The following is a 20,105-nucleotide window of genomic DNA, read 5'->3' on the forward strand; positions in this document are numbered from 1 at the left end:
AAGTATACTAGAAGGTACATTAAGCTGTATTTTTTCGAGTTACATTTTCTTGGATTTCCTACGCTGAGCCCATTAAAACATATAATACTCTTAGGTCTTTTCTGGAAGTACTTTCGTAGTTTATAGAATGTAGAAACAATATACTTTGTCGTGAAATAATTGCGGTGAAATTTCTCATGCAATTTTCAGCATGACCAAAAGTAAAAACGTTGAAACAATCGCTGTCTGTGTTCAACAATAAATAAAACAATTGGAAAAATTATCAAACTGCAATATTACGTTAACTTTATGTAAACGCAAGTATATAAAAGTGTAAAAATGCTTGCTATTTATTCTTTATTTACATCACCAATACAGCGCTGCCAATTGAATTTCCGCCACTTGGAAATTTATTCTAAGGACTTACCCTTGTTATTCCTTTTTTCTTGCTTAACACGCACTCCTGGACAAGTTTCTGGGTCACAGTGAATTAAATTACTGGAAGTTATTTGCGTTATTTTGTCTGCCAAACACGCGTCTACGTGCAATTTGATAAAAGATGAACGAAGTGAAATGAGATGCTAATTCAAATTTTGCACTTGATCACAAACTACATATATTGAAGAGATAAAACTTTAATAACTTAATTCTTTATTACCACAGTTTTCATGCATTTTTTTACTATAAAAATCCGTTTTAATATCTTGAAATTTGTAAAGTCAGAAGTCGTTCTTTTCCGATTTAAATATTTTCGAACATTTTGAATCAATCATACTTTTCTTAAAATAAAATAATTGCAATAAAATTTTCAACGAGATTTTTGACATGATCGGAAACATGTTATTAAATACCTGAAATCGTCTCAATGTCTCTAGTAAACATGTGAAGATAAAAGCAGATTGTGTGTAAAATGAATATGATAAATATATCATACTTATTAATAATAATATTGAATAAATATATTATAAAGCATATTGATATCTAGCATGGCTTGTTGTGATTAAGTCAGCTTTTGCATAATTGAATGTACACGATACGCTGTTGCCGCATATTAATCCATATGTTGAAATAAATTTTCGTACAGTTTACTTTAAATTTTCAGGATGAAACGACGAGTGATTTGGTTGTGGAACATATTAAGACAATATTTGAGCAACTGCTCAATCCATGGTGTGAGATACCTCGTTGATAGCAATCTTTCATGGATCAAAAGGTAAATTTATTTTCGCAGATCTCTCACATTGTTTAAAATGTAACATGTGAAAGTGCTATGCAAATTGACAACAGAATTCATGGATGCTTATATAATTATCTAGTTGATCTCTTATGCAATTTGTTGGTGAGGTTGCATTTACATAGTAAATCATGTAATAAAAGAGTATCTTTATAATCCTAGAGTACTATCATCGGATGATACCACACACACAGATTGACAGACACCAGTGCCTTCTGTTTCTTTTTGTATCAAGAGTTCAATGCAGATAAAAAACAAATACTTTAGAAAGTGAGTACAAGAATTTTTTCAGAACTTGATTCGCAGATGAACATTTAAGAATTCTAGATCTTTTCTTGGTCAGCTTTCATACACATTTATCATTGTAGTTTCTCCAATTTATTTCATTCAGGAAGTATTTGTTTCACATTTGTTTGTAATACTTTCTTTAAGACCACCAGGTACGCTCGAAAGTGATCCTGTGACAAAAGGTGAAAAAATATCTGCAAAAGAGCTTAAAGCCCCTGCAAAGCTCCTCGACGCTTATGAACAAGTTAGTAATACGATTCCAGTGAAATACGTATTCTTAAGAATTTTGAAATTTAATATACAAATAACTAAAAAAAAATACATTTTTGTTTCACATAATCGTACAGATGAAAGTACCATGCAACAAGCTACTAGGAAGATGCGTGTGAAATGGTGTGGAATTCGATTGTTGCAAAGAGTTTAAAACGGGATCTTGCCTGACAATGAATTCGTTAAATACAGATCAAGGAAAAGCACCACGTTTAAACTTTTTTGTCAATCGTATTGTGAAATACAGTGATCTTGTCATCGATATGACGAACGACGAACAACTAATCTTTTTCTTCAGGAATTTTTAGACGTACGTCACTTTTCGTTAAATACTAAAAGTCAAATAGACACAATTTGCTGTAAATATTAGTCAAAATTAATAAGATTTTATTCATTCTCCGTCTTTTAATTTTAGTCTTTTTAGTTTTATCTAGAAATTAAAAAAATTAACTAAATATTAACAAAGCTTTAATTAATATTTAAAGCAGTCACTTACATCAGATGCAATGTGATCATTTATAATATTATTCTTTACATATCCCTTATTTATAGGTGCACGTAACTCAACAATTACGAAGTACCAATTGTCATCCAAAAGACTCAAGAAGCAATAAGAAAAAATTTTACAACGCGTTTAGATTTCACAATGACAAGCATATACACCGAAGATTCGATGAAGAGTATCTCAGTACAACAGAGAAAGTGTCGTTTCGCGGATGAAGTCGACGATATAAAGTTGCATTATATATACAACGACGATATCTGTATCGTGGAAGTACGAATTTCTTAAACTGATGCATCTGGTTGATGAATATGCATGCATTAAATTTCCATTCTTATGTTTGCGCCAAGTTATCGTATAAATCTTGAATAATTTATGACGTTATTTTCGTAGTTGTACGTTTGGCGAATGTTAAAAATCTGCGGCTGCGTAAATTTCTACTATCCAACGCCGCCGGGTGCAAGAACCTGCAATATGACAGAATCGGAATGTACTTACAATAACAAGGAAGAGATCAAATCTATAGCGGTACAAAAATCGACGTGTGTTCCAAATTGTTAGGGAACGAGCATTGTTATGTATGTATAGATAAAATTATATATAAAATGTGTATATATAAAATTATTTTTAATTATATTTCTCTTTTTTTTTTTTTTTGCTTTTCTCGCTCACTAGCATTTTGATTTCTATTTTAACGATATTAATTATGTTTCAGAATTGCCAACAAGTCTTTCAAACAGAATAAGCAGAGTAACATTACTAGATTCCATTTAAAGATGCTCACTCATCCATTCTTGATGTTTCGACGATATGTTATCTTCGATTTAATAGATTTAGTCGGTAATGTGCCAAGTCTAGCATCTGTATATTTTTGGCATGTGTCTGTCTTTTTATATGGATCTCAACTGCATAACGTAAATTTCAAAGATAATTCTTGATCAAATACTATGACAGTTTCGTTACCGTCTTAGCGATGGGCTAATATGAAGATTTAGTACGAATGTATAAACAGTCTTATCGCAACCTAAAATATTGCCACGGAAATAACACAGTGCAAAACGTGAATTTATATATCTATTTATACGCGAATTCTATCGACTAACATATCAAACAATCGATTAATTATCAGATGTTTGAACGCGTGTGCTTTTTCCATCGGAAGCGCTTTCGGTTTTTTCATTCTCAGCTTTTTCGAGATACCAATATTGACTGTTCGTTCGTCGCGATAGTATCTCATAAAGAATTGACAATTGACACACGCTCGACACGTAAAAATATAACGATATATAAATGTACACAATTTAACGTAGACGTAGATAAAAAGGCTTAACTTCGTTGCATCGCTTTGAAGATGTAAAAGCGTTTATCAGGAAATATCTTGATGGAAATATACTATGCTACAACATGTGATAGTCAGCTGACAATTTGATAAATATAAATGTCAACGACGAGTATATAAAGAAAGACAAATGATTTTGGCGACTATTATTTCTATCTGAACGCACTATTTATAAGAAGAGAATATGGCTAATATAGCTAATACGACTGTACAGATAAAAAGGTGTCCTGAAACAAAAACTGGTGCCAATGTCAACAAAAATAATGGCATCTACAAATTGCTGTCATTCGAAGAGGTGAAAGAAGTGGTGAGACGCGTACTGGACAATGACGTCGATCTGATGGAATACACTATTCGATCATATTCCGAAGGTAAGCTCGGATATCTCGGCTCTCATTATCGCCTTGACGTAAAAGCTGCGAAAAAAAACGAAACCGTCTCTCTCTCGCTCTTTCTCAAATCCGTGCCTTACGAAGTCCCCGATCAAGCCGACTACGTGATAAAAAAGGGTGTCTTCAAGCAAGAGACGAAATTTTACAGCCACATAATACCGCTACTCCGTGAAGGATATCACGGGGAGCCATGGGCGCCGATGTGCTACAAAGTGAAGGATAATTTGATGGTCCTCGAGGAATTGAGCGGCAAGGGTTACTCAATACGGGACAAGCTTTTCGACGAGACACTCGTACGCGCCGGCTTGAGCGCTCTCGCGCGAATGCACGCCGCTTCCCTGCTGGCGGAAGAGCGTCTCGGCGTGCCTTTAAACCGATTGTATCCCGAAGCTTTTGTGGAGAGAGCTTTCAGTCACGACGGAATGACACGATTGTGGTTCGAGGCGGGCGTCGACGTGGCCGCGACCGTGGCCGGACGTTTAGGATACGATTCTGATCTGGTGCGATCGGCTTGCGAAGAAGTTTATCACGCGATGAAGCCATCGTGCACGAAGATAAACGTGGTCAGTCACGGAGATCTCTGGGGCAACAATTTTATGTTCAATGAGGATGTGCCGCCTAAATGCTTACTGGTGGATTTCCAGCTATTGAGATACTCTCCCTTGGCGCACGACGTGGCTCAATTTTTGTATCTCTGTACAGACCGAAGTTTCAGAGAGACGCGGGAGAACGCGATGTTGCGGTATTATTACGAGACGCTGTGCGACACTCTGAATGCTCACGCGAAAATTCGCACGCGAAGATCCTTGTGGTCGGAAGTGGTCGAGGGCATGGAGGAGCAACGTCTAGCCGCTGTCATCACCGCGAGCATCTACTTCCCTACGATTCTGATGGACGAAAACCTTAGCGCGCAAGTTATGAAGGATTCGGCAAGTTATGCCAATTACTATTTCTGGAACAGGAAAGAGTTCGTTCTCTCGAATATGGAGAAAGATAAAGTCTACGGGAGAAGAATTAGCGAAACTATCGTCGAACTAGTCGAACTTGCGTCGCGCTTAGACCAATTAATAAAGCCGTCTTAAAGTCTTAGATACGTAATATAATTTATTCACACGCGTGTGAAGCTTTTATCGACGTCAAAGTAGCCTGTACATAGATTTCGTTTAGAGAATACATAGTTGTTGAATTAATAATTGTATGATCTTACCGTTGCAGTTTGTACGGCAACTTTTGTACGATTTAGGGAACGATATTGTCTTCGTCGGGAAATATAGTAGATAAGAAAGACCAATCGTGATTGGCAAGCTGTACGCTGAATTCGTCCGTATCCTCGTTTTCGTTTGTCGGCGTGACTACGGGTTTCGTCGGCCGTGATGCTTCATTATCGCTCAGATCCGAGGGATCGTCCCGAGCATCGTCATCGCTGTCTCTGAAAATTGCGAGAAGGTCAACATAATGCTGCGACGTAAAAATAACGTGTGTAATTTGCACAAGTTAATTTTATACTTGAAGCTAATACCTAAAGCTTTCGGCACTTTTCAAGTGACTCTTCGACGACTGTTGCCCTCCCAACGACAGGATAAACGATGAGCACAGCAATCTCATCGGCGGCAAAGTGTGCGCTGACACACTGAGCAGCTGTAAAAACAAAGTTATGAATTAGCATAACGCGAACAAGTAAATGTAACAAATCCAAATTAATATTATCAGTTAAAGTTTTATACGTGCGTGCACGTATCTTGCAACGAATTAAAATGTTTGCCACGCAGCACCGGTGACAACCGGCGGTAACCGGTCGACTAATTAGTTTTAAGGCTAACACGACACACCTCCAAGTGAAAATTTGTGCAATTCTCGTAATCTTCTACTTCAAGATCTAGGTTGATTCGTCTGTTGCATCCCACACGAATATTCTCCGCAACACCGTGTACACTTTAGAGCGACAAACGAAACTGTATGTTATAGCTAAAGCTCAAAATATATTTTAATCCCGTTGAAAAAGTAACACAAATTTGCAATTGTTGTTCTGCACAAGTTCCTTCTCCAATAAATATTTTAAATACCAAGATACATGCAAAGTTATACTACATTTGACAATTAATGCAGCATTAATATCTCTCTTTTATCAAAGCGTCCATCAAGCGTATCAAAAACACTTCACAGAAACTCTTGTTTCGTTTCTTGATAATTGTTGACACTGTTGAATTATACTGTCGACGGTGTGACGTATGTATTTGGACCAAAATGAATATTTGGGTTTTTTCCTCGCCTCTAACTTTTAGGATGACGCAAATGCTCCGGTAATAACGTCGGTTAAATTTCACAGAACAGTGACGACAATATTCACGAAATTACTCATACGAAAAAGACGCCTGGAGAATGTAGTTTATTGTCGCCTTAATCAAGACAATTACCAGCCGTAAAGTCTGATGTTCCCTCACGCGCCTCTATTTTCATAGTAATGCGGTCATTAGTAAAGTACTTGCGTACAACAGTGCGCTAAACGTGGAAAAGAAGATATCCTAGTTGCTATTCTCGGCATGAAAGTGTTATTTTTAGCGCAGGAAGAAGCGTCTAGTCTTTTCTTCATTTTAACAAGAATTATTTAATTGCTAAACGTCAAAATATACACAATTAACACAACTAAAATTAATGTCTGTTAAACCATTATGTTAAAACTAAGATAAAATCAGCAGCTGTACAAAATCATTTAAATATAGTAAAATATATTTTTTTTTTTTAATTTAAACAAATTGCGGCCATAAAATATTGGTAACAATAATCAAACAATTGGTAACAATAATCAAACAATTGGTAACAATATAGAGACAGATTGATCTAAACTTTGCGTTCTATACCGCCACGACATTTTATTAGCAGGTATCAATGGTAACAATCGAGACGGTCGCCGAAGAAGATAAGACTTTGTTCCTGCTGGCCTGGTTTTACGTGTACGAGCAATTCTGCGACAGATGCTATTTTCGCATTGCACGGGGTATTCCATTGTTATCGATGCAATGAAACATTTCGAAAATTACGAGATACAAATTTCACTCATTTTGAACATTATTTGTTATGGAAGCGAGACTTTGTAACAATTAATTTATCTATAGTGAAGTCATTTGGAACATTTTACAACTATGTCAATCTTTTCAATGATTTAATAAAAGTATTCAAATTAAAGTTTTTAAATATGAATGATTAACAGATTATTCAACTCGTCTATAAATGAGCTGTAAAATTATTTACTTATTTTAAAAACTAAATATCAAGACTAATCTTATTATATATTTTTTTAATATCAAACAAAATGCTTTAATTAAAATAGAATACTTTCTATGACTTCTTTTTTATTGTATACGTATGAAAATGAGCTCAACGACCTGTTGTGATAGTTAAATATATTCAAAAACATGCATTTCGTCAGAATAGTACATTTTTATCTGGAGTGAATAGAGAGAGAGAGAGAGAGAGAGAGAGACATACAAACAAAGTTACTTTTACCATATTCATTTCTGATAGCAGTGGAATACATTCCGTTCTCGCGCACATAACTAATTTCGATAAATTCTTCGATGAGATATTTCTCGAGTTTATTTTCGACACGGCGGATTAATTATTCGATACGGATGCGATGTATGTGTTACATCGAGCGGCGTTCGGTCTTATCTGCCTTTTTCCAATATACAACCGCCTCACTCTGTTCAATTTGCCAGGGCAACATGCCGCCCACACGAAGAAAAGACAAGACGGCTGATAACGCTCACCGTGAAAACACTAAAATATATGTAAGAATGCATGAATAGGTGCTGCAGTGCCAAAGCGATAGACAGAGTCTGCGATACAGCGGCTGTGACGTGAGAGGCAATAGGATTTCCAGCGAAGTTTGCCTGTTGTCCAGTTGTCCTAAAGGGACAACTAGAACGCCGTGAGAGGGTGGGAGTCTCTATATTAAATCATGGCGAGACTCCTGCTGAAAGCCAGTCGTCCGCGGAGCGCTGAGACACACGTGGAAGATCCTCTCACCGTACCTCGGCTGTCGCAGAAAAAAAGTACTGAATATCATTCTGTCATATCGTCCGAACGTGGTGATCTATGGATCTCATCAAAAAATCATTCGTGTCGACAAAGGCTGGATAGAATCGCTTGATATCATTCTGACGTAGAAATTTTGATGAATTCACATTTTTAGCTGAGGAAAGCTAAAGTTGAAAAAAAAAAAAAGAGCTTGAAGAGAGATTTAATCGCAATCAGGTCGCTTTGATTGAAAAGAGAGGAGCGGACCGAAAAGAACCGGGAAATTGGAGGAAACTCAGAATCTCTTTAAGCATCTCGTGAATAAAAGCCGGTTTCGGAAATGAAGCTGACTGGATTAAAATTGTTGTCGTGCCTGTTTACTACGTTATTACTCGCAGTGGCTACGCTTGGATATCCCGCCAGCAACAGTGAAGCAGTAAGTCTTTGTACGCAGAGTGCTTTAACAATTTTCGATCATCGGGAATCTCGCTCTTGCAAATCGCACGAATGAGGCATGATACAGGATTTCTTTTTCTCATTGAATGTCCATCATAAGAATTACTCGTATTTTTCTTCATTGTGAGCACGTGGGACGTGCATGATAACGTCGAAAGTATGAGTGGACGTTGGTCATTGAACGTTCCTCATTGAACCAATCTTTATATGCTCGAGAGAGTGCGATGATGCATCTAATCACATCGAGCCGTAGGTGGTATGTGATCTTATAAACAGGAAGACTTTCGGCCAAGATCTCAATGACTTTTGACCCTCTTAGTAGTTCGGCCTGATTTCGAGCGCGGCCAGTTGTCATTATATATTATCTCATCGAACAATTTCTTTTTCCTTTCTGCACTTCTACTAATTTTTTGCGCATCGATAACTTTTTCTTTCTTTAATAATCCTAATAATCCTGTTTAAGCTATACAATTTGCAGGCAATCGAGAACATGAGGCAGATTCCGCAATGGCATTGTCTACGCTACAGAAAATTTGATTTTGTTCGTCGCTGTCGGAATTATCGTTTAGGAAGGAGACACTGACAAATGGACATTCAATACGATCCGCGACTGACAACCAAGATGCACTACGGCAAATTTCGTCGTCCTGTTATGCAGAATATGCCATTTTAATTTCTTAAGCCATATAATTAAGCTTAAGTTTATTTAAATTATATACATATAATTTTAAATTATATGACAAACATATATAAATGCATTTATGTTAAAAGGCATAAATGCCTTATATTAGAAATTCATGTTAAGTGCATCAAAAAATATTCTATTTTTGTTATCTCATTTTTACTAACAAGTCTCTTCATTTTTTCGTATCCATATTTTTTCACACTTTTGAAAATAAAAAAAAAATTCTTATTTATTCTTTCTAAATTGCATATAAAATACCCAAAATTGAAACAATTTATTATGCTTCTTTTATGAAAAATATCCACACATAATTTATTCTCAAATTTGTTTCTTCAATTTATTTTAGATTAGTTAATTTGCATTTATTTTTCAAATTGTCAAATATTACTTATTTTAAACTTGATCTCAAATAATGAAATTTATTTATATTATTCAACACAAATACTACTTTTGTTGCCGTAATATATCATGCCGTGCAAGAGTGTTGCCAGTAAAGACAGATATGCAAAGAATATAATGGGAATTCCTCCGAGTCGCATAATTTCTATATCATGGTAAAACAAAATAGATAACAATAGTTTATATTAATTTCAATGTGCCGAAGTAGAAAATATTTAAAATACTTATTATAAAATAAAATTTACTTTAAACTCAAAAAATTTACATGCGCGACTTGTAGGAATTTCTGGATAAAACATAGATTTCAAAATTCAAAATTGTACCTACTTCTTCTACCATTCCTTTTCCCGGTATGCCGAGATGTTCATGAACTTGTGCAACTGTCTGCTCTTTACTCGAAGACGTTTGAGCCGCTAGTAAGTTGGAGAAAGCGGTCAATGATGTTGTTCTTTTCTCTGACAGGATTTCTAAAGAAACACCCGCTTCAGATTCGGCCTCCAATGTGAGCAATTCCTAAACAGATAATGCATTAGATAATAGAATGTAATGTATGTAAGCTACGTCTCCAATCCAAGTTGAAAAAATGTTGAACAATTACATATATTTTATTCGCGTGATGTTTGAAACGTACCTGATTCGAATTCAAAAAGTATAGTTGTGACTTTCGTTGCCATTGGCCGAATGAAGGATTGCGTTTTTCTTGCAAATGAGGTACAAAAGTAGCCGCTAATATGGAACTGGTATTTTCGATAAGGCATGTTTTCTTGTAAATAGGCGTTGCGCTTTGTGGTGTAAACACAAACACTAAAGGTAAATAAATTATATTAGAAAATTAGGAAAATATATTACACGGTAGCATGAAAACGAGATATATCGTAGTATAGTAAGCTATAGTTACTAAATTAAAAGACTTAATATGACTGTTAAAGTTACTAAATTAAAAGACTAAATATGACTGTTCCTTTGGCAATAAAATCAATAGAATATTAAAACACCTTGCGATAGAAACATACATGAGTTATCAGATGTAAATGCTGCCATATACGTGGATTTCGGATCGTATGTGAGACTCACGACATTCAAGGGTACGCTCCACGTTATAGCGAGAGTTAAAGTATTCCAAACCATTATGTGTTGCTGAGACGCAACCACTACCAGATGACAGCTTTCGTGTTTGCCAAATTCTACTCGTCTATTATTTGATAATTATGCGTTAATAAAGAATTACTTCCTCGCTTAACTATATTAATTGATGACTAGAATATTTTACTACTTTTTGACTTACGTTATTGGATAGTTGTATTGAGAATGTGTAAGACTGAATTTTAGTTCGCAAGTTTCAGGTATCCAGATTGTTAAAGTAGAGTGAAAACCAATAGCCAACAGTGAACCATCCATAGAAAAACCCGCATCTGTGGCGGCTAGATTACGATAGTCTCCCACGCCGTAACAATACCAATGTTTTGTCTTCTCTGCAGAAAATACAATTAAATCGATATGATGTTTCGCTAAATTCCGATGAAACTTGCTTCATTAACTAAATAAATATATGTACTTTCTACAGTCGAAGATTTTCCTAAGCTCCATAATTTGAATTTGTTATCTTTGCCGGTGGTAACTGCTAACCATTCTTCATCGTCAAATGTCGTGTCTGGCTGAAAATGTAACGCGTTTATTCCATTCTCATGAGGTAGTTCAATAGATGTATTTAACACAAAGCTAAAAACGTTAACAAATTATACATTAGTATTGTCGCGCTGTTCTGAATAAATGTAAGCAAAAAAAAATGTATATAGCGCACTCTTACATCTGTTTATCCAGATCGTATGTCCAAAATTTTAATCTAACTTCAATAGACGAAATTTTATCATTCCGTTCTTCGACTGTTGCCATCCATGTGCCATTATGATTCAGAGCTGTTTTTGTAACTTCTGTATTTACAATAATTACGTCGCGCTCTTGTGTCAGAAAGTTTTGTGCAGTTATATTAATCTGAAAAGGTTATCACTATGTTACTTGTTCGTAATATTCTTATCGTATTGTTTAATATGTGATAAATGTTTCACTCACATTGTAGAGTAGATTCTTCGTATGAGTGTTATAAAATTGCACATGTCCAGTACGACTATTTAAAACGAGACTACCTGTTCTCGGATCCACGATAAGTCCCGCGGGAAACAAGTCTTTGGACGATGAGGCAACACCCCATGTAAAATTTTGTATCACTGATGTCAATTTTCTTTGAGGATTTACAATAACAATACCTAATCAGAATACAAATAACCATTATAAACTTGTTATTATTAAGAAACTTTTGTAAAAAAGTAATAAAGGATTTTACCATTGTCTAAAGTTGATACAGCTACATACAAGTTATCAGATGCAATAGTGAGGTGTTTAATAGGCGCCGGTAATCGTGGAAGAAATGACTTGTGTTGCGGATTTGCTAGTGTCCACTTTACCAATACACATTCACCACCACCTGTATACATATGACCACCTGTAACAAACAAATATATTACATCGTGTTAAATTATTACCAATAATATATATATTATAATTTCCAACATCTATTACCTGATATGCTAAATGCTATTTCCGTTACTGGCAATGTATGCCAATGAAAAACCGATGTATATGGTCGATTTAGGAATAAATTTCTCCACACTACTACACGGCCAGTAGAATCTCCTGTGGCAACGCATTCTTCTTCTGGATGTCCCGCTATACAAGTAGATAATCTACCTGTTCTACCAGTCTTGTGTCTACATATTTATATTATAAGTTTAAGATTTTATACGTGTTTTTTAATATATATAAATTAAATAAATATAATAAAAATTATTTTTCTTACAGTTTATCGACTAAATTTCTAGCTGGATTTAATATGTGTAAATCTGTATCTTGTAAAAGTGCTATTAAATTTTCTCCATGATTTCCAATTACATCAATGTAATACTCTGATGACTCTGTGCTAAAAAGTAAATAAATTATAAGAATATTTATGCAATTATTAGAGAACAAACTATTTACTAAAACAAGAAAATTGATTAAAATGTCTCTTACACAATGTATATTGATTTTGTGCATATTCCATTTTCTATATCAAATAAGAGTACATATATCTTCTTTCCACAGTTAGAAAGGTGAGTTATTAGTACTTGACATATCTCATTTCCTTGAAATGTTTTATACTTTATAATGTGAAAAGTTTTAATTTTTACCCCATAATTTGCTACAGCTTTTAAGTGCTGCAAAAAGTATAAATATATATTATATTTCTAATAGTTATAAACTCATTATAAAGCAAACTTATATTAAAATAAAAATCTTACTAGTTTCTTTGTAACAATGCCACTTTGACAATCCCAGAAATCCAGTTCCCCGCTTTCGGTACAACCAATAATAGTATTGGCGTTATCTGGATGTAATATTATTCCAGCAATTCTGTAATTCGAGGGTTCGAATTCTCGTACAAAGTCTCCTGTTTGTGTGCTGTACGCTCTTATTACATTCTTCCATACTATATACAAAGTTCTAAAAAAATGCTCTCATGTTACACATTCTAATGATTTTGTATTTGAAGAACTGATTGAGACTCCAAAAAATATTAAAACTTACTCTGCGTTACTGGAAAATAATGGACGTTGATCAATTATACTTCCGCCGCCTTTCCTTTTCACAATTAAATCGTCCAGATCGACGAGATTAACACTCTTGTCTGCAGCGTTTTTGACTAACTTCATTTGCATCTTGATGTTTGTATATGTACACGATATGTTTAAAAATGTTGTTTTAAATTACATATATGTGCACAGGAATTATCATAATTTTTAACTTAAGACACTTGGTAATTAGTAATTAATGGACACTTAGTAATTAGTATATCAATAATTAATATATATTTCGAACGAAGCACATGGTTCACTTCTCACTATTTGCCGCTCAGTGTGCATGTGTGCAGAAGTTCGCCATGGAAAATGAAATAAGAAGAGCGTAAACTCATCATCTAAAACAGCAAGGTAATTGGACAAAACTCTAGGAAAAACTAAACAAAACTAGACTAAATATTTTTTCATTGGTACAACTCAAGCTGGACAAATTTTGTTTAGTTCCAGCAGAGTCCGCTACGAAGCGTGACAATCTCTGTGGTTGCATTGGGATATACGAGTGTACGAATCACGATAAATTGGACGAATAATTTTTAGTGTATCTAACAGCAATCGGTTATTCGTGGATGCATCAAATTCCACTTTTTGTAGATCCGTTGAGATAAAGTTATCGCGAACATATTAATTTGCTACGGTTCTACGTAAATTTCGTGTAATGTGATACATTCCGCTTTTTAGCCTGTGTCTTTAACAGTTCAAGCAATACTGTACCATTGCTCTAATCGACGTTGACGTTGTAACAACAATGTCATTATTCAACAAACCGAAGCGAAATATACGCCGACGTCCTTTCAACGATGAGGATGAAGATAATGAGAACAGAATGGAAACGGAGGACGCGCAGCCTATGAAAATTAAGACGAAGAAGAAGGATAAACCAAAGCAGACGCTCCTCAGTTTCGGAGAGGAGCTGGAACAAGGTGTATATACACACAGGCTTGTACATACAATGTGTGCAATTACTGTGCTACTCAATAATCTATTTTACACATATCTTATTATAATTCGCTTTAATTAAAAAATAGGACTGACTTATAGAATAATCCTAAACAAGGGTATCTTCGTAACCATAATGAAAGGACATAAAGAATGTTTTATAATACAGATGCAGTTTCATTTGAAACATAATATTTAGCTAATAGATGTTATTACAGAATCAAATATTGTACAACATAGTATGTTCTAATTGAAATTGAAAGTTGAAATAAATTCCAGGGGACGATGGAGAGGTTTTTATAGTCAAGAAATCGTCAAGGAGCAAAAAACTGATGAAACAACTAGATCACGAAAGGAGAAAAAAGAAAGGTGAAGAGAAAATGCAAGTGGACACTGAGCAAGCGAATAAATCCATTAAGCAGGAAAAAGATTTAGAAATAAAGACAGATGATCTAGTAGTAAGCTATCTCTATGATGTTTTATTATTATTAGCATTTCTTCAATTTAAGTAACTTATCATTTAATATATATATGTATATACAAAGAAGGTTTCTTACATCTTTCCGTAATATACTGGCTAATGTTTCAAGATTTGGAACAACTGTGGGAGTACAGCAAGAAGACACATTTATAATACTTAAATATTATTTTTACACAATAATTATGTGTATATTTCATAAATTAACTCTCATATCAAATATTTTACTTAAAAATATTTTTTTTAATTATTAAATTTGGATAAATTAGAATTTATGATGGTTGTTTCGAATTCCATATCGTATAATGCTGCTTTTATCTTGATAATTATGTGTACTAGCAGATAATTCTAGATAATGTCTATATTATAAAAATGAGGATTTTGTTATGAGTGCTCTTTGACTTATTTAATTATCTAATTGAGTGTCGCTATGTACACAATCATCTTGCAGTAAGCTGATTTTTTTTTAATTATAAATTAACAATTCTTAATGGATATTTCTGTATGATATATCTTGTTTCATTACCATGTTATTTTATTAATAGAAGTACTTGATTTCAAAATTTATTAAAATTATATCTTGGGAATTTTGTCTTTCTTTGTAGAAAATTACTAACGTGTGAAATACTTTTATAAATTTTGTAATTTTCATGCTTAAGTATGTATCTTTACTAAATGATATATAATCTTTATTGCTAGGTTAAAATAAAAAACACAGGACCCCTGATTTTAAATGGACGGGCTGCATTGGCAGCAGGAAAGGATGACTATACATCGGGTGAAGAGGAAGATGAACCTTGCAGTCACAAATTTAGGAAAAATACAGATAAAGCCGAAACTATGAAAATACTTCTTGAAAGTATGTAATTCTTATATGATATATGAGCTAAAAAGTTAAATTTTGTTAATTCAGTAGTAAAATATTTTTATATTAATGTGATAATTAATGTGATATATACTAATCATTATGTTTATTTAGGTGGATGTATACCTGATGCTGCTATGATCCATGCAGCGAGAAAACGTAGACAAAAAGCGCGAGAATTAGGAACCGATTACATTCCTATTGAGGAACAAAGGTAGCATTTTGCTCTGTTAACAAAATTATTATATAAATGGATAAATTATTTATATCTTTTTTATGACCCGTGTTGTATCTATTAATGACAAATTTGTATCTACAGCGATGACAAAGGCAAGTCAAGATTAATACGAGAAGAAGATCATGATCGAAGTGACGATGATGATTCTCAAGATCGACTTGATATGACTATCAATACAGAAGCACGTGATAAAGAAAAAAGGAGAGAAGCGTTTCTTGCTTCTCAAGTCCCAATGAAATGTGAGTTAGAAATAATGTCCAACTTTTGATTTGATATTTATCCAAAGCATTTAAAGCCAGATAGAATGTGAAACATATTTTAATTTAGTTTCAGACAATGAAAGTGAGCACGAAAATGAAGAAGAAGAATGGGAAGCTCAACAAATACGAAAGGGTGTAACTGGTGCTCAGGTAAAGGCGAAATGCAGTAATAAGTTAAAATTGGAGAAAATCTTTCGTGGTTTGCAGATTGTAGCGGCACAGCAAGATTCTATGTTACAACAACAATACACAATGGGTATGAATGTTAATCAGATGATGGGATCTAATGTACCTTTAGAAATGGTATTAATGCCTGCGCCGCCGCCGCCACCGTCCATTCAACCACCAGATCCAACAAAAATCGTGCCTGTTACACCACAGGAAGTTGTAAAGAAAATGCGTGCAAGGTTTTACATTTTTCTCTGAAAATATTTCTCAGATTTCACAGAAACAATTGTTAAAAAACAGTTTCTGTAAATGCATATTATTTTTTGAAGGTTGGACAGTTTGAAAGAGGTACATAGACGGCATCAGCAAGATCAGGAGCGTTTAGAGCAAGAATTACGACAAACGATGAAAGAGTTGGACGAGGGTGAAATCCGCACGCCGCATTACGCACAACGCTTCAGATATTACCAAGAGTTGCGTGGGTATGTCACTGACTTGGTAGAGTGTCTTGATGAGAAGGTGGGTTGATACGCTGTCACGTTTGATTTATGTGCACTGGGGTTTATCGTACAGTATGCGGCTGGCAGAGATTCTCCAGTCCCAGTAAAGTACCAGTAACTGACTATATTTTCATATTTACTATCTGAATTATGCAAAGTCATGTTTTAAAATTGAAGCATTGGCTGAATTTATATCAAATAATCATATGGCGCAATGATAATCTTTTTAATTGTATTAATTGAATTATTCTAGTTTTTATAATATATACTTCACTTTAAAAATATAAAATATATAGTATAATGCAAAAAAAAAAAAAGATTTCTTATGATTTTTCGCTTCTGACATTATGATTCAATATCGTTGCAACGACGGCCCAAAACTTAAATCAGAAAAGATTTAATATACACTACTTAAGAAGCTAAAAGAATATTTGTTTAATCGTTTTTCTAATTGATTTAGATTCTTGGAAACAAATTATGCAAATATTGCATAATTAACACTACTTCAGCTTATATATTAGTTAAAATTTGTTAAAATAAATTGCTGGAATTTTTCAAAATTTGTTTCCACAACTATTGATAAATAAAACAGACAAATAATTAAATCCTCTTAAGTGGTGTATTTGTTAATGAGCTTAAACATTCATAAAATAAAGGGCATGTGTAACATATGTTTCCATTGCCGGGGGTCATTATCTTCTCTGTATTATATACGTTAATTTTATACACATTTCATAAAAATATATACGTAACATAAATGAAAATTATTATATGTATACGAGTGAAATTAATATAAATTAATTTGATTATGGTAAGTAAGTTAATGCCTATTTACCATTAATGTATTGTACATGTATACGTAATTGTTAATGTATTGCTATTCAAGAGTTTTCTAAATGATTTATAAAATTGTGAATTGTCGACAAGTTATTGCTTCTTAAGCATTATGCATTACTGTCACAGAGTCGTTAAATTAATCATTAACTTTTAGTGTATGGGACATATTCATTGAGTCAACTTAAACGCATCATTTTTTTGTTAGCTTCCCCTGGTTATCGAGTTGGAGCAACGCTGGTTAATTCTATATGGTGAACGATCAACCGAATTGATGGAACGGAGACGGCAAGATACGAGGGATCAAGCGGAAGAAATAACCACTGCAGCAAGTCAGTACATTTTTATACTGAGAATATATAGTTGATTGATATTTGCTATTTAGCATAAATATTTTTTATTTCTGATTCTCCAGTTTTGTCATTCATTTGATAACTTTGTGCTGCAGCTAAAAAATTCTATAATCTTCTTTGTTTTTTAGGAGGCCAAGCTATGAGAAGAGGACCGGAAGTAGAAACTCATGTACGACGAGCTACCGAAAGGGAAGGTAGGAGAGCCCGTCGCAGAAGAGCGAGAGAATTAGCCTCGAATATGCCGAAGCATATCGATGGCATGTCCAGTGACGATGAAGTCACCGAACAACAAAATCTTGCATTTAAGCAAGCTAAAGGTAGCGATCAATTTTATATTTTAAGATTTCTGATCTTTGTCTCTTGTTCGTGCTTTTAACATGTAATTCTGTTATAATTATAGATGAAATTGACAATGATTGTAAAGAAATATTTTCTGATGTCATGGAGGAATACTGTACAGTACGTGGTATTCTTTCCAAGTTCGAATCATGGAGAGAAACGGACATAGATGCCTACACAGAGGCCTATGTTTCATTGTGTTTACCCAAGATTATTTCGCCGATTGTCAGATTACAATTAGTTACTTGGAATCCAATAATGGTATTCTATTCGTTCTTCTTCACGACAAATCAGTCTGCAATATTTATAAGTAATATCGAATTATTCCCGCAGGAAAGTGCTGACATAGAAAGGACAAAGTGGTACAATACATTGCTTTTATATGCCATAGACAGTAAAGAGACGGAGGAATCGTTGAAACGGGATCCAGATGTTAGATTAGTCCCATCAACGATTGAAAAAGTCGTGATACCAAAATTAACATGTGAGAGCGATATAAATTATTCTTTGTAATTTTTATAATGCCTTAAAAAAAGATTCACTAAGTATAAAATAATTCTACATCATCGTTTATCGTGTTTAGCTATTATTGAGAAAATTTGGGATCCAATGTCGACATCCCAAACGCTACGTCTTGTGGGAACTATAAACCGCCTGATCAAGGAATATCCGAATTTAAATGATACGAGCAAACAATTAGAAACGTTATTCAATGCAATTTTAGATAAAATTAAAGCTGCTGTTGAGAATGATGTTTTCATACCTATTTTTCCAAAACAGTCAGTATATATTCAATATATATATAATAAAATTATGATTGATACATTTTTCATACTTATACATTATCTTTTCACCATTTTCAACATAAATCAACGTTTTAGAGTTTGGGATACGAAGCATCAATTTTTTCAACGACAATTTGCGATGGCTGTCAAGTTGCTACGCAATTTATTAAGTTGGCAAGGTCTTCTCGGGGATGTGCAGTTGAAAAACTTGGCACTAGGCTCGCTTTTGAATCGTTATTTACTTGCTGGATTACGAGTTTCTTGTCCGACTGAGGCTTTGTTTAAAGCAAACATGGTACATTTAACATTAAAATATTTATATCTAATCAATAATTCTTGCGCCAAAAGACATTTAATGTTTCAAGCAATGAGTAAAATGTTTATCAATTTGTTAGATCATGAGTACACTACCAAGAGCTTGGCTACAAGGTGAAACTATAGAACATCTCAGAATGTTTGCCACCCTCATTCAACAGCTTAGTGAACAATTGGATCAAGCTAATCCTGCACATAAGTAAATGTTTATTAATAATTTTCTTCTGCAATTGTGATGATACTTCTTTCATATTATAAATCATTTCATATTATACGCAAATCGTATAAATGTGTCTAAAATACAATTTGTATGTTACAGCGAAGCCTGGGAATATGCCAAATCCATTCTGAAAATAATCAAGCCATCATAATGTGTTGATTATGTATCAGTAATACTTTATCAAACTTTTTGCTTCAGTACTCCATATGCTTATTGATAGTTTTATACATATAACACCGCAAGAAGTCCTGTACATGATACAATCATTTGTCAGATGTATAATATATCAAGAAACACAATTTTGTATAGTCATAAAGTAAATAAGACACTTCACGGCATGACACACCTTCCAGATACGAATGTATATAACAGGCAAATGAAAAATAAAAATGTAAATAGTATACTTGAGTGGCTGAGTTTTGTCTTTAAGAAATTACAGAGATAATAAAAATTACGAAAAATACGTATCTGCGTTCGTATATAATATATTCTATAATAAAACTAGTTAAAATAAATCGTCTTTATTATTGCAAAGTTGTAAAACGAATATTTTAGTTTCTAACATGAAATGTGTATTTTAAT

The 20,105-nt window shown here is 33.8% G+C and overlaps 3 protein-coding genes and 1 long non-coding RNA gene across 5 annotated transcripts; 3 read left to right on the forward strand and 1 right to left on the reverse strand.

Moving 5' to 3' along the window:
- Window positions 1-3: 3 nt before the first annotated feature.
- Window positions 4-13,526, reverse strand: l(2)05287 (WD repeat-containing protein l(2)05287). Its single transcript, XM_012359743.2, has 16 exons — window positions 13,183-13,526; window positions 12,897-13,098; window positions 12,628-12,812; window positions 12,416-12,535; window positions 12,139-12,326; window positions 11,903-12,061; window positions 11,632-11,825; window positions 11,369-11,553; window positions 11,117-11,280; window positions 10,847-11,033; window positions 10,575-10,753; window positions 10,193-10,365; window positions 9,889-10,074; window positions 5,524-5,642; window positions 5,212-5,433; window positions 4-2,740 (listed from the first exon to the last, which is right to left on the reverse strand). Exons 1-15 carry the CDS (start codon window positions 13,311-13,313, stop codon window positions 5,244-5,246), a joined length of 2,562 nt encoding a protein of 853 aa, XP_012215166.1. The 5' UTR covers window positions 13,314-13,526; the 3' UTR covers window positions 4-2,740; window positions 5,212-5,243.
- On the forward strand, window positions 3,797-6,070 carry LOC105667758 (uncharacterized). Its single transcript, XM_012359753.2, has one exon. It carries the CDS (start codon window positions 3,797-3,799, stop codon window positions 5,084-5,086), a length of 1,290 nt encoding a protein of 429 aa, XP_012215176.1. The 3' UTR covers window positions 5,087-6,070.
- LOC136997981 (uncharacterized) lies at window positions 7,927-10,806 on the forward strand. The gene is made up of 2 exons (XR_010888554.1): window positions 7,927-8,457; window positions 8,956-10,806. It is a non-coding gene; the product is annotated as an uncharacterized lncRNA (long non-coding RNA).
- Window positions 13,527-13,696: 170 nt separating the features above from the next.
- On the forward strand, window positions 13,697-19,931 carry LOC105667901 (PAX3- and PAX7-binding protein 1). Of its 2 annotated transcripts, XM_012360019.2 has the most exons (16): window positions 13,698-14,152; window positions 14,448-14,626; window positions 15,346-15,505; window positions 15,626-15,725; window positions 15,831-15,988; window positions 16,077-16,159; window positions 16,217-16,416; window positions 16,507-16,696; window positions 17,720-17,843; window positions 17,993-18,181; window positions 18,265-18,464; window positions 18,537-18,687; window positions 18,787-18,982; window positions 19,085-19,283; window positions 19,384-19,502; window positions 19,623-19,931. In XM_012360019.2, exons 1-16 carry the CDS (start codon window positions 13,978-13,980, stop codon window positions 19,672-19,674), a joined length of 2,475 nt encoding a protein of 824 aa, XP_012215442.1. In that variant the 5' UTR covers window positions 13,698-13,977; the 3' UTR covers window positions 19,675-19,931. The 2 variants fall into 2 exon arrangements, with proteins under 2 accessions (XP_012215441.1, XP_012215442.1); XM_012360018.2 differs by having other exon boundaries at window positions 13,697-14,152; window positions 16,077-16,416.
- The last annotated feature ends 174 nt before the right edge of the window (window positions 19,932-20,105 follow it).

The sequence above is a fragment of the Linepithema humile genome, chromosome 2 (assembly GCF_040581485.1).
Source record: "Linepithema humile isolate Giens D197 chromosome 2, Lhum_UNIL_v1.0, whole genome shotgun sequence".
Lineage (NCBI taxonomy): Eukaryota > Metazoa > Arthropoda > Insecta > Hymenoptera > Formicidae > Linepithema > Linepithema humile.